Below are 14562 nucleotides of genomic sequence, written 5' to 3'. Positions count from 1 at the left end.
GGGCTATGCTTCTCCTTTTTTGGTTTGCTTAGTGAGGGACAATGAACATAATTAAAATTTAATAAATATTTGTTGACTGAAAAAAGCATATTCCATGGTTTCATTATAACAGCCAACATGCATATCCTGTTTTGGCTTGTGCATTTAAAATTTTTTTCTTTTCTTAATTTTTTGGTCTCTGCTTATGAGTTTGATAATTCTCATGATAAAAAATACCACATATAAACCTTTTAGAAGAAATAAAAGGCTGAAAAAACTGCAAAAGCAGGCCTGTAGCTGATAGTGGGAATGGATATTTACCAGTTTGCTACTATGTGCCAGAAATTGTGCTTTACACAAGAAGATTCTTTCAACACACTCAAGAAATTCAAGTCCGTGGAGGATAGTTTATCGAAAGCCCAACAAAAAGTAGCTGGCTGTGCTGAGTTTTAGAAACTTGAATCTGTTTGGTTCTAAAGGGCAGGGCAGTCCTAGTGTTGGATGGTTGTGAGAAATGAGTTTTTTTAAAAAACACTAGGCACAATGGTTGGCGTTCAACAAATATTGCTCAATAAATACACATGTACACACACAACTGCTCAAGAATACGGTTTAAGCAGGAGGGGAAAAAAAGCTGGCTAAATTAATCGTACTTGCTTCTAACTCTAAGAATGGCTCATGTTTTGATTACAATAATCTTATGCCCTCTTTCACAATGAGGCTAGAAAACATAAATGGCAATATATCAAATTATGATGCCTATTTTATTATTCCTGATCAGGTAACAATTTAAATTGTGTTTTCAAAAGAGAAAAGGGATTTAGAAAGCTGAGGTTAAAGGAACCCAATAAGTAAATCACTATTTATTTTGTGCCTAGGGAAAGACAAATATTTCTGATTCGTAAGAAATTTTGCAAGTTAAAACGCAGGGTCCCGTCAGCAACAAAGCCTCCGAAGATCAAAAGCAGACGGCGTCGCTCTCCTTCTCGCTCGTTTCTTTTAGGTGTCTCAGTCTGCCTCTCTGCGGAAAGCAACAACGCGGAAAGTGAGGCCATCCAAGCCCACTTCGCCTATTAGCAAAAACTCTTTGTATCATCTGAGGCGACAAACTATGCCAAAAGCCCGACCCAGCTGTTCTGAACCTCAGGGCGTAGGAGGAGCCATTGCTACCCACCACCCTCTCATCCGCTTGCCGCACCTGGACGCGGGCGGAGCGAGACCCTCGGTTTTGACGTCACTGCACCTGGTATAACCGGGGGCCGAGAGGAGTCGGAACACAGCGGGGAGTGGGAGGGGCGGGGCGAATGAGAAAGTTCTCGCGAGATTTGCCTCCTCCAGGGCCCACTCCCGATACTTTCCCGGCCGCTGTCCGGCTTTCCCCGGTGGTCTCTGGTGTCAAGTTCTGGAACTCCGCGAGTAGGGAGAGTGGTGGGAAGCGGACTCTGGACTTTGGCGGGCGCTCCGGGTGAAGCTGTCGGCCAGGGCTAGCCGGCGGGTTCCGGTGCTCTCTCCCCACTCTCCCGAGAGCGACCGGGGTGGGAAAGCTGTCGTCTAGCTGGGCGGGGGGGGGGAGGGCCCTCCTGCCGCAGTGGCTTCGGCAGAGTTTAGGCGTGAGGAGCCGCCGCCGTCGCCTCTTTCTCCCGGGCGTCGCTTGCTGTGCTCACCGTAGAACGCCGCGGGCGGATGGGAGCGCCTCCTCACTCCGCCTGATCTCGGGAGGGGTAAGAGCGGAACTCAGGGCCCGCCTCCGGCCGCGGGAACCGCCGCGCTAGCATCTGGAGGAGGAGCAGCGGACGCCGAGGTTCTCCCCGCGGGAGCTCCCAGCATGGGTAAGAGATTCGGGGGCTCTTCCCGCCTACCGGCCGGACCCCCAAATTCGGGAAGGCGGGTTCCCTTCTCGGTCTCCGCGAAGAGGGACGGGGATCAGCTATTGCACTGCGCGCGTCACCCCACCCTCCTCGCGGTTCTTTATCCCGCTTTCCACCTTGCTGGTGTCGCGGAGAAATTGGGAGGAAGGCTTGCCGGTGCTTTCTCTAGTACTGTTCATTCCTTTTTCCTGGGCTCATTAAAGGTGCGGGCGGCCCGGCCGCCTCTCCTCGCCCACCGCCTAGCCCAAATCGGAGCTTCCTTCACTTTCCCAAGCCCTTCCTTCCAGACTCGCCACTCAACTCCCGTCGTCGGATGGGGAGGATGATCGAAAAACTTCAGAAAGTAGCGCTTCCAACTTTATCTTTTGCGAAGGTTTGTTTAGATTGGACCTTTAAGAAGACGTATTTTGTTATGAGAAAATTCCTTTTTTTTTTCCCTGCCGAAACCTGCAGGGGATGTTTCAAGGACAGGGAGGCTTGAGTATTTACTCCGATTTTTTTATTTTTTATTTTTTTTATTTTTTATTTTTTTACCTGTGCAAGTATGCTGGCACTTATATTAAATCTCCTGGGGACTGGGATGATCGTGTTTGATAGGATGTCGGTATTGAACCCTTAGAGGAGCAGTTTCCTGTTTGGAGTTAGACTTCCTTGCTAGAGGAGAGAAAAGTACAAGTTCTTATGTTTTTTTACTCTGTGTTTTCCTTGGGGGCAGAGAAAGTAGAATGCTTTGCGGCTGGTTTGAAAGGGAGTTTTGTTGGGTAGTGTAACAATTCATTTGATAACAAGGTTCGGTGTGGGTAGGCACTAACTCCCCACTCCTTTAAATATTAAAAGCAATTTAAAAGAGAATAGTTTTCTTGTTTTTTTTTTCCTTTAAGATCAGATTGCCAGAGTGTGTTCTAAGTAAGACTAATCCCAACTTTGCTTTTGTAGAGAGTAAATCTATCACTTTTTGCAGTTTAGGGGACGCTATCACTTTTTGCAGTTGAGGGGAGTTGGTACTCCTTCATCTCAACAAACCACTAACCGAAATTAATAATTAGTGAAGCTAACAATGATTTAAAGGCAGGATAAATATAGAATACTGCTGATGTGGCACCTCTGCCCACACTTTCTTTTGTGGGGGATGTTTTAAACATAGTGTTTACACTTGCCTAGCTATTCTGTTTTCCTAGATTTTTTAGTTTTATGTTCTTCTCTCTCTCCCCTGCTTTCAGGTGACTTTTATACATGAAGTGCCTTTGTACTTAGAAATAGTAAAACCTTTCCTATTTGGAACTTTCAAATGAATGCCTTTCTAATTAGTGGTGCTCACTGGGAATTGAGGGCTCATTAAGCATCATATTATGAAACCGCTTTAGCTGCTTAAATGAAAATCATACTAAAATTAAATACACAGTTCTTTTCTATCTTAAATAGATGCAAGATATAATTTAACCTTTTTGGTGACCTAGGGTCATCATTTTTCACCATGAGGTAATGTAATGTCTTGAGGATCTGTTAGTCTAAATACCAAATAATCAAATTCCTTTGCATTTGAAGTTTTTTTTTTTTTTAAATACTTTGTTTGCATTTGAAGTTTTTTGTTTTTTTGTTTTTTTTTTAATACTTTGTTTTCCACCTTGCTTTTGGATGTGCTTCTCACTATCCTCCTTCACCCTCCCTTCTCTAATTTTTCTGGAAGTGTGGAAGTCACGTTCAAGTTTGTGATCCTACATAGGAAAAATAAGTAGGCCCTTACTTAGCATGTGATGCACTGGACATGAGCATCTATTTTGATTGCCCAGAGTCCTTTTCTTACTAACTTCTGCTGGGTTCTGGTTAGGTGAGTTGCCAGATAGTCTTGGTGAGGTGTGATTTTAATGTACTCTGAACTTCACTGTTCAGAATGTGTTTTGAAGGACTATTGGTTGGGGTATTTGTGATTAACACCACAATAAATAGTTTTGAAAACTATTTGTCAGATATTTCCAGGTGCATGTATAATTTAAATTTATTGTTCATGTAATGATTCATATTAAATTTCTTAAATTCATTAAAAGGGAGATGTCTCTAAATCTGATTTTCTTCATTTAACCTCTCTGTTTCAGTTTTCTAATCCAGTTTCCTAGGTTGTTAGGATTGAATGAGCTAATATTTGTAAAGTGCTCATGATTAGTGTTGGTACTGTGGTTGTTATTTTCATTTTCAAGATGATTCTATTTCAAAATGATTGCCTTAATTCTTGCACCAACTTGAAGAAAAATTCTCAATTTTGACCTTTTTCAGAAGTAGACTGTTGTCTTCGGTGGGATTAGATGATTTTGTTCTAAAGCAAAATTTGAATTTTATGTAATGTAACCGTGTAGAAATTATGTAGGAAGGTATATCAATTTTGGGTGTATTGTGAGAAAGTCCATAATTAGTAAGTAATAAATAGTTTAGGAAAAAATTTTAAGTGGGATGAGTACTAGTAGAGACTTATTTGAATTTTATATTAAACTAAAGCAATAGTTTTAGTTTCTACATTTGTGAAATATGGAAGAATTCCTTGTCAAAGACATTTGAGGCATTCTATGTGAAAGAATTTAGGGAGAGCTTTGGGGAGATAGTATCTTATATCTTATTCCAAAAGTGCAGATCTACATTTTGGAACAGAATAATACAGAAAGCAAATGATGCAGAGTGACACTATATATAATTTTTTTTTAATTTCAGAAAAATTTTTATTGGTGTATGTTATGTATAATGTAACTTTTCCCACTTTAATTTCAAGTGTACAACTCAGGGTCATTAATTACATTTGCAATGTTGTGCTACCATCACCACCATCCATTACCAAAACTTTTCCATCACCCCTTACAGAAACTCTGAACTCATTAAGTATTGACACCCCATCCCACTCACACACCACTCATAACCTATAATCTGCTTTTTGTCTCTTATGTATTTGCATATTGTAGTTATTTGATGTCAGTGAAATCATACAGTCTTTTTGTGTCTGGTTTGTTTCACCAAACATTATGTTTTCAAGGTTTATCCATGTTGTAGGATGTCTCAAAACTTTATTCCTTTTTATAGCTGAATAGTATTCCATTGTATAATATACCACATTTGGGTCATCTGTTGGGGGCCACTTGGGTTACTGCCACCTTTTGACTTTTATGAGAAATGCTGCTATGAACATTGGTAATAATATGGATATTGGAAATATCTGAGTCCCTGCTTTCAGTTCTTTTGGATACCTAGAAGTAGGATTGCTGGGTCATGTGGTAATTTTAAGTTTAACTTCTTGAGGAATTGCCAAACTCTTTATTTTCCACAGCAGCTGTACTGTTTTACATTCCCATCTACAAAGTATGAGGGTTTCTGTTTGTCTGCATTGTCCACATCCATGTCAGCAATTATTTTCCTTTTTATTTTATTTTGTAATTTTAGTCATCCTAGTGTGTGAAGTGGTATCTCATCATGGCTTTGATTTACATTTCTTTAATGGCTAGTAATGTTGAGCATCTTTTCATGTGCTTATTGGTACATGAAAAATTCTTCTTTTGAAGAGTTCTGTTGAAAATCTTCTTTGGAGAAATGTCTATTCAAGTCCTTTGCCCACTTAAAAATTGTATTCTGTGTCTTTTGTTTTTGAGTTGTAGGAGTTCTTTATATATTCATGATATTAAATCTTTATCAGATGTATGATTTCCAAATATTTTCTCCCATTCAGTAGGTTGTCTTTTTACTTTCTTGATGAAATCCTTTGCATGGAAGTTTTAAATTTTGATGAAGACCAATTTATCTTTTCTTTATTTTGTTGCTCATGCTTTTGGTGTAAGGAATCCATTGCCTAATACAAGATCTTGAAGATATTTCCCTGTTTTCTTCTAAAAGTTTTATTATTTTAGCTCTTATATTTAGGTTGTTGATCCATTTTGCATTAATTTATGTGTATGGTGTGAAGTAGGGGTCCACTTTCATTCTTTTGCATGTGGCTATTCAGTTTTCCCAGCACCACTTTTTTGAAGAGACTGTTCTTTTCCCCATGTCAAAAATCAGTTGGCCATAGAGGTGTGAGTTTATTTCTGAACTCTCAGTTCTATTCCATTTTTCTTTATGTGTGTCTTTGTGTATATATAAATTTTTATGTTTGAAAGAGTAGGAAGAATTTCATGGACCTAATTTCTCTTGATGATTTTAGATGAGGTTATGCACTTTTTAGTTTTAATTTATTTTATAAGCTCACATAACATTTTAAGTCAACATGTTTAAGTCACAAGGTTTTTTCTGATAGAAATTAGCAATTTATTTAGAGATGCTATGTTTACTTATATAATTGAGAAAATTATTTCTATATTTTACATTGTTGCATATTTTGGAGAAAATCCTGATTCATGCAGTTAACTAGTTGCAAATAGAAATTGCCTGCTAATGACTTACCTTTCAATTTCAGGATTTACTTCAATTAGACTAATCCAGGCATGAAAAAGCAATATTAGGAATTTTTTTTGTTTCAAAGTTGGATCACTAGCAAATCTAATAATTAGTTGTGTTCTTTAATTAGTAAATGCTGATCAGATTTATTTAAGTGTTTCAAACTTTGAATAGATTTAATTCCGTAAAAATCACATTAAGGGTGAAAATTCAAATTAGTAATATTTGATATTTTCCTATAGAAATCAGTGTGGTTTACTATGTATTTTTCTAAAATGAGGGGTTTGCAAAGTAAAACGATGTCGCAACTTAATAAGGCGGTCTTAATTTTTAAGATATTCAAGATAAAAGGTTACATAAACCCTGAAGTGTTTTTGGTTCATGCTGTATTGCCAATCAAAATTACCCCTAAATTTTTATTTATACATGTCCTAAATCTTTGATTTTTCCTCTCTGGCTTGGAATATCTTCTCCTATTCTTAAATGCATTTGAGTTTGATAAAAATGTTTCTTTAATTTTCTAATGTATATAAAGAAGTGGTGTCATTGTGTTAAGGGCTTGAAGATAGGCAGAGAAAGAGGTGTAACATGATTCTTGATTTGGGTGAGAATAGGGCAGACCTGTTGAGGCAAGGAGAGATCAACAATTCTTGGCCTCCTAGATAAACTGGTGAAACAAGTTGTGAAAGATCTGAAACTTTGCAGAGAGTTTGTGTTTCGAAAAGAATGGGTGAATGAAATCTAAATGATGTGATTGAAATTTAGGTAAATTGGATGATCACATTATGGTGGAGGTATGTCTTGCTTAGTTGTTTGGATTTGGTATCCAGTTACTCTGCAAACTGAACACAAGCAGAAATAGGGACCGGACAGTCCTGGCAGTCAGGCAGTAAGTTAGTTGACTTATAGAGGGAGGAGGAGACAGACAGTGGTCTGGGTGATCTGGATGGAAGACCGAATATGACCATAGCCAGCCTGTCAACATCAGTGGTATGTAGTAAAAGGCCCTGTAGCCAGATAGGTGGGGCAGACCAGTTTGGTGTGGGAGTGGAATGGAGATTGGTAAAAGACATTAGATAGAGGTTTAAACTGGCATCCTGGGGTCAAAGGAGGAAGGGGAGTCTGATAGTAGGACTTAAAAGACCTAGCCATAGGGAATTGAAACCAGACACGGTACAGATTTCTTATGAGAGAGAGAGAATGCAGAGATTTGTTCCCAGGAGGCAAAAATGAGCTTGGTTATTGGAATTGTTTAGGGTGTAATATTGTAATATTGGAATTGTTTAGTAATACTGAGCCCCTACATATATTTACTGTTTTGAGTCCTAAATTAGTAGTCTACATTACTAGCTGACTATAGGATACTATGTAAGTGGTCTCAGGTAACTATGGGATGAAATGGAACCTTCTGTCTACCTAAGTGCTTGAACACATTCCTGGATATAATCTAACACCCCCTCTGTCTCTTGGGTCCCAGAGATTTGATGTGCCTTCTTTTTCTTTGCTGCTTTTTTCTTTTTCACCTGCATTCCTCTCCTTTCAGATCCAGTGCAAGGGAGATGGGAGAGTTTCAACATTACCTTCTGTTTCAGAAGTAAGCACACAATACTTATTAAGGGCATAAATAGTCTTTACTGCCAATAAAATGATGATAAGTGGGGAAATAAGGCATAAGAAACTTGAAAGTGCTAATAATTTTTGGTCGCTTGGTTTTGCCAGAGTGGTCTTAGAGTGTACATACTCCTTATCCCTTGCCCCCCCCCCCCCCAGCCTTCTTTTGGGTTTCTGTTAGATGCGTGTTTTAGGCTAGTTCACAGTAGTCATTTATTACCACTATTAAACAGATAGAATTCTCTTCAAAATCTTTTTGGACTTCTCTGGCCTGAGTCTATACTACATGTTATCATTTTTGAGTCATTACCTTGATTTTAGCCCCAAGTGATGTAGACACTTTCCTTCTGAGCTCCTAAATGTTTCCTCTTTTGGACTAAACTTAACATCTCTTTATTGTTTGTTTCTGAAGATCTCAGGTGGCTAGATGTTCTACTTTCTTCTCTCACTGTTTTCATTTGACCCTATTTGAAAAAAGCATGCTTATAGTTTGCACGTAAAAGGGCTTTTTCTCTAGGAAACTCTGTTTTTTAAAAAATCCATTATTCGAAATTGATACCTGGTTTAAGTTATTGATCTAGTGTTACATGTGGCAATGTTATGGATTCCCTCTTTCCTAGAACCTATTTGTACCATACCAGTCTTTTCCAGTGGCCCTAGTAGACTTGTATTTTATAATCTTTCAAACTTTGTGTACCTCATTAAACTTCCTGTCATGGTCTTATTCTGCTTCTCAGCTCATTTGCAAAACAGGGGTGACTAACATGAGAGAGTCTAACTTCCAATTTTGTTGTAGTTCTTTTTCAGTGCCACAAAACTCAGGTTCTTTTTGATGATTCAGTGTCCAAGAAATTCCAGGAGAATGACTCTGTAGCATCTGATCACTAGGGGTTTTCTAATAGAAAAATACTCTATATATGGTAATAATAATAAATAGTTACTACCACCTGTTAAGAGGAAGGTACTGTCGCAAGGTCAATCATCAAGGATCTGTTGGTGAGAGATCAGTCAAAAAAGTATTTGCCTTAATGTGAGAAATGTGCTTAATGCCATGCTAGGTGGTAAGGGATTTAGAAGAAATAAAAGGTTCGGTGCTTCAAGTAATTTACAGCAGTGTTAAGGGTTGGGTTTATTATTAGAATCACCTGATTTTTTTTTCTTAGCCTTCCCATAACTCTTGCATATTCTGACATAAATGCTCCTGCCTCTTTCCCTCTGTTATTGATGAGTATTATGAATGTGTTGGGATGGCTTGTAAGCACCGTGATAGGAATAAAACTTAACGTGTGCCAATTTGGATGTATTATGTCCCCCAAAATGCTATGTTCTTTGATGCAATCTTGTGGGGGCAGATGTATTAGCATTGATTAGGTTGGGAGTGTTTCCATGGAGATGTGACAATCATCTGTGGGCTAGATCTTTGATGGGATAATTTCCTTGGAGGTCTCACCCCACCCATTGAGGGTGGGTCTTAATTAAATCACTGGAGCAATAGAAAAGAGCTGACAAACGGAAGGAACTCAGTGCTGCTGCAGCCGAGAAATCATTTTGGAGACAGCCGTTGCTAGTCTGGAGTTTGCCTGGAAGAAACTAAGAGAATACCCCTAGATGCTTAGAGAGAAACATCCTGGGAGAAAGCCAATTTGAAACTAGAACCCTGGAGCAGATGCCAGCCACATGCCTGTGCCTTCCCAGCTAACAGAGGTTTTTTAGATGCCAATGGCCTTTCTCCAGTGAAGGTACCCTATTGTTGATGCCTTACTTGGACACTTTATGGCCTTAAGACTGTAACTGTGTAACCAAATAAACCCCCTTTATAAAAGCCAATCCATTTCTGGTATTTTGCAAAATGGCAGCATTAGCAAACCGGAACAACATGTGAAACCATCAGAAATCCAAACGAGAGAGAAGAAATGCTGTACATTAAGATATGTCCCAATGCCCTTCATTGCCAGAGGAGTTAAAATGTAACAATAGAAGGATAAGGATCAGGATATGGATTCCTTCATTGGAAAGCAAATAGGATTTGTACATTTCTGGTTGGTTTGACCAATGATATAGCGGGTACTTGGCAGTAGCCAAGATATTTTCTTCTCTACTACTGACAATGAGTCTTTATAATGAATAAAGCTTTCACTTTTGAGATACCTTTACCTGTAATGTTAAAACTGTTTTATCCTTCTTAGCTTCCTATCAGTGGCCAAGTACTGAGGAGGCCAGAACTTTACCTAACATCTAGACTAACTCTATTAGCTATAAAAAGTCTCATAACTAGAATATTATGTGAAAATCATAATCATCAAGGCCATATTGTTTGTTTTGGGTTGTAAATGTAGAAGTTCATGTATTTGTAAAATCCAGACCGTATACTCCTTGTCAAAGTAGAGTAAATGTTTTGGGGAAACATATTTAAAGTTGGTCTTTCAGATGTATAATATTTGACATTTTTTGTTTCTTATTCTCTGTGTTAGAAGCAACTTTTAGTTTATTTGGAAATGTGTTCTAAGAGCAAAGTTTTGTGGTAGGCTTTAATTAAACTTCCTGCTCTGATACTGCAGGTTGTTCTTTGAAAAGTACTTCACGCTGCTGTTTTGGTTTGTGTGTGCACGTGTGTGCTTGTGAATGCCGTGTAAGAGGAGGAACTCATTTTTACTTACTAATAATGGCTGTTCTTAACACAATTTATGAAAGAGTCAGAAAGATTATCAATGATCACAGTAAATCTGTTTATAAATCAGAATTGTATGATTGAGTGTTATTTGAAAATACAGGCTATTTCAAATCTCAGGGAAACCCCTTTCTTACAAAATTCGCTTAAATTCCTTATATTCCTTATATTCTACAAAACTCAATTGAATGTATAGTTAAAACCTCATAGTTTAAAGCCTGAGTAAAAGGTCCTTTGTTTTTCTTTTCATTTCATGTTTAAATTTCTTTACTGCCCTGAGCTCATTGACTCCAGAGACCTTATCACTTATTCTACTTAAAAAATTTTAACACTCTTAATCAGAAACCTGCTTTGTATCCACAAAAGTGTGTGTGATTTATTGATACTTTAATTTGGACTAATTGAAGAGAGGGCCATTCTACTGAATAATACAAAGTTTAAATATGTGCTATTTAAACCAGGCTAACAGAATGTGCCTAATGGAGTTGCTGTTTCAAATTGATAGAGGTTTAACTTTCTTTAATTCTTTTTGTATGACTCATTGGGCTCTTTGGTCACTTTAGTAGAGAATCACTAATCTGGGATATTGAGATTCTTGTCAGGTGGGTTTACTGATTGCCTGTTCCATACATGTTTCTTTGATGCTGCATAATGGGAAAGTTACCCATTTTGTAGATGAGACATATTTCTATATGGGTCTCTAATTTATCTTGGTAAACAAATTCAGGCATAAAGGGTAATTTGCTTTAAAAAGGGTAACATAACCTGAACAGTGTTGTTTTTACCTGAGGAGCATTCTGGCAACATATAACCAGTCACAAAGCTTAATAATTCCACTTTAGGAGCACATCTCTAGGAAATTAAACCAAAAGAGGGAAAAAATAAAGGAACAGATTTGGCCTACTTACAGATCAAGTGCTCACTTGCAACCTGTGGCTGACGGTTGGCATATTGGGCAGCGTACTTTTAGGTTTTCTGTGAACCTAATGAAAGTATATATGAGAATATTTAAAAAGTATTATGTACTTTAATTTATAACATAAAGGTTCTGTAGGGTTTGCTAATGGTGAATAAACAATTTCTAGCATTATCTAACTGCATTAAATATATAATTAGTGATAATTTTGCTGTCACATAAGAAGTATATTCTTTGATGGAAAAAATGCTCAGTTTAATGGATTGCATAATATGTCTCATGTCTATTTCATTCTCTTTTTAAAATAAAATGTGATTTTTGGCAGATCTATTGGTGTATTAGAGAATTTGAAGCTTTTGGATGATATGTGGATTGCTATTTGGAAGTATAATTGGACTTTGGTAATAAGGATGCTGTTCCTTCAGTTTATAACACTTTATTGCAGAGCTAATGAAGATTTTTTTTTTTAATTTTTATTTTGAAATAATTTAAAACATATAGGACAGTTGCAAATACAATACAAACCCCATACAGAGAACTCCAACACCCCCCCACCCCCAGATATCTGTATCTATCAATTTTACATTTTGCTACCTTTGCAGTACCCTTCTTTCTCCTTCCTTCCTTCCTTCCTTCCTTCCTTCCTTCCTTCCTTCCTTCCTTCCTCCCTTCCTTCCTCCCTTCCTCCATCCCCCTCCCTCCCCTTCCCTCCCCCTCTTTCTTTCAGCTATATCTATTATCTTTCTATCAATTATCTATCTACTCATTTATCATCTTCTGAACATTTGAGAGCAGGTTACATATATCATACTCCTTGAACTCATAATACTTCCATGTACATTTCCTGTGAACAAGTATATTCACTTGTGTCATTAACTTAACTGCAGTTAATTCAGGAAAATTAATATGGATATAAAGCTTAAATTTATTATGTTCCAATTTTTCCTTATGCCCCCTTTGAGCTTTTCTCCTCCATGCTTAGATCCATTCCAGTATCATATATTGCATTGATTGTCGTTAACTCTTTTTTTTAAATCTTCATTTTATTGAGATATATTCACATACCACGCATACAAAACAAATCGTACATTCGATTGTTCACAGTACCATTACATAGTTGTACATTCATCACCTAAATCAATCCCTGACACCTTCATTAGCACACACACAAAAATAACAAGAATAATAATTAAAGTGAAAAAGAGCAATTGAAGTAAAAAAGAACACTGGGTACCTTTGTCTGTTTGCTTGTGTCATTAACTCTTAATTAACTCTTTTTTTTTAATTATATCAAAAAAATTTTTCTTTAAAAAGATGTACAGTAAAAAAACATTTCAAATAAACCATAGCAAGGGAGTAAGAAAAAGACAACTAACTTAAAATAACTACTTTACTTCCAACATGTTCCTACTCTACCCCAAGAAAATAATATAGCAACATTTCTGTGAACTTGTTTCTACCATACCCCTCAGAAATTAACTAACCGTAGTCATTCCTGGGCACTCCCAGAATGTTAAATTTACCCACGATAGCTTATCTGTTCTTATTGGGTTATTGTTCCCCCTTTATTAATTGCTCTCTGTTGCTAGTTCCCCTACATTCTACATTATAAACCATTTATTTTAGGAGTGTGTTGTTTAACCTCCAGGTGTTTGTGAATTTTCTAAGTTTCTGATGGTTATTGACTTCTAATTGTATTTCATTGTGGTCAGAGAATGTGCTTTGAATAATTTCAATTTTTAAAATTTATTGAGGCTTGTTTTGTGTCCCAGCACATGGTCTCTTCTGGAGAAAGTTCTGTGATCACTACAGAAGAATGTGTATCCTGGTGATTTGGGATGTGATGTTCTATATATGTGTGTTAAATCAAATTCATTTATCAGGTTGTTTAGGTTTTCAGTTTCCTTATTGGTCTTCTGTCTGGTTGATCTATCTGTAGGAGAGAGTGATGTGTTGAAGTCTCCCATAATTATTGTGGAAACATCCCTTGCATCCTTTAGTTTTGCCAGTGTTCGTCTCATGTATTTTGTGGCACCATGATTGGGTGCATAAACATTTATGATTGTTACTTCTTCTTATTGAATTGCCCCTTTTCTTAGTATGTAGTGGCCTTCTTTGTCTCTCATAACATCCTTGCATTTAAAGTTTATTTTATCTGAGATTAATATTGCTACTCCTGCTTTCTTTTTTTTTTTTTTTTTCCTTTTAAATTTTTACTGGGATTGTTCAGATACCATACAATTATCCAGAGATCCAAAGTGTACAATCATTTGCCCCTGGTACCCTCATACAGCTGTGCATCCATCACCACACTTAATTTTTGTTCAATTTTTAGAATCTTTTCATTACTCCAGACAAGAAATAAAGTGAAAGATGAAAAAAGAAAAAAAAAGAAAAGGAAACTCGAATCCTCCCATATCCCTAACCAACCCCCCTCAATTGTTGACTCGTAGTGTTGGTATAGTACATTTGTTACTGTTTATGAAAAAATGTTGAAATACTAACTGTAGTATATAGTGTGCAATAGGTATATATTTCTTCACTATATGCTCCTCTATTATTAACTTCTAATTGTATTGTCATACATTTGTTCTGGTTCATGGAAGAGATTTCTAATATTTGTACAGTTAATCATGGACATTGCCCACCATAGGATTCAGTGTTATACATTCTCATCTTTTGATCTCCAACTTTCTTTCTGGTGACATATATGACTCTGAGCTTCCCCTTTCCACCTCATTCACACACCATTCGGCACTGTTAGTTATTCTCGCATCTTGCTACCAACACCTCTGTTCATTTCCAAACATTTAAGATCATCCTAGTTGAACATTCTGCTCATACTAAGCAACCGCTCCCCGTTCTTAAGCCTCGTCCTATATCTTGGTATCTTATATTTCATGTCTGTGAGTTTACATATTATAATTAGTTCTTATCAGTGAGACCCTGCAATATTTGTCCTTATGTGTCTGGCTTATTTCACTCAGTATATTGCCCTCAAGGTTTTGTCATCAACCCATTTTTTTTTTTTTTTTTAAGATGGTTTTGTTCACACACCATACATTCCATCTTAAGTAAATAATCGATGGTTCTCTGTATGGTCATATATTTAT

General features: G+C 37.1%; 2 protein-coding genes across 4 annotated transcripts in view; one reads left to right on the top strand and one right to left on the bottom strand.

Moving 5' to 3' along the window:
• Window positions 1–486: 486 nt before the first annotated feature.
• Window positions 487–1806, bottom strand: LOC119540686 (serine/arginine repetitive matrix protein 1-like). The gene is made up of 3 exons (XM_037844680.1): window positions 1725–1806; window positions 1223–1638; window positions 487–1000 (listed from the first exon to the last, which is right to left on the bottom strand). The coding sequence occupies exons 1-3, from the start codon at window positions 1804–1806 to the stop codon at window positions 938–940; spliced, it is 561 nt and encodes a 186-aa protein (XP_037700608.1). The 3' UTR covers window positions 487–937.
• LOC119539768 (CD2 associated protein) overlaps window positions 1295–14562 on the top strand; it is a 180297-nt gene continuing 167029 nt past the window's right edge. For 2 of the 3 annotated variants that reach the window (XM_037843534.1, XM_037843533.1), the window contains exon 1: window positions 1296–1808. In XM_037843534.1, coding sequence (XP_037699462.1) covers window positions 1805–1808 — 4 coding nt within the window. In that variant the 5' untranslated portion in view covers window positions 1296–1804. Of the gene's footprint in view, window positions 1809–14562 lie in introns of all 3 variants that reach the window. The other variant, XM_037843532.1, reaches the window with a different exon arrangement.

This window comes from Choloepus didactylus, chromosome 7 (assembly GCF_015220235.1).
Source record: "Choloepus didactylus isolate mChoDid1 chromosome 7, mChoDid1.pri, whole genome shotgun sequence".
Lineage (NCBI taxonomy): Eukaryota > Metazoa > Chordata > Mammalia > Pilosa > Megalonychidae > Choloepus > Choloepus didactylus.
This window is presented reverse-complemented; position numbering and strand designations above follow the sequence as displayed.

What these genes read in the sequence shown, in the direction of transcription:
- LOC119540686 (XM_037844680.1), bottom strand. Translation starts at nt 1,806, where the DNA reads ATGCTGGGAGCTCCCGCGGGGAGAACCTCGGCGTCCGCTGCTCCTCCT. An exon ending in GGCGGTTCCCGCGGCCGGAG is followed by an intron (nt 1,639 to 1,724) that starts GCGGGCCCTGAG and finishes TTCTACGGTGAG; the next exon opens with CACAGCAAGCGACGCCCGGG. An exon ending in TCGGCCCCCGGTTATACCAG is followed by an intron (nt 1,001 to 1,222) that starts GTGCAGTGACGT and finishes TGCTTTCCGCAG; the next exon opens with AGAGGCAGACTGAGACACCT.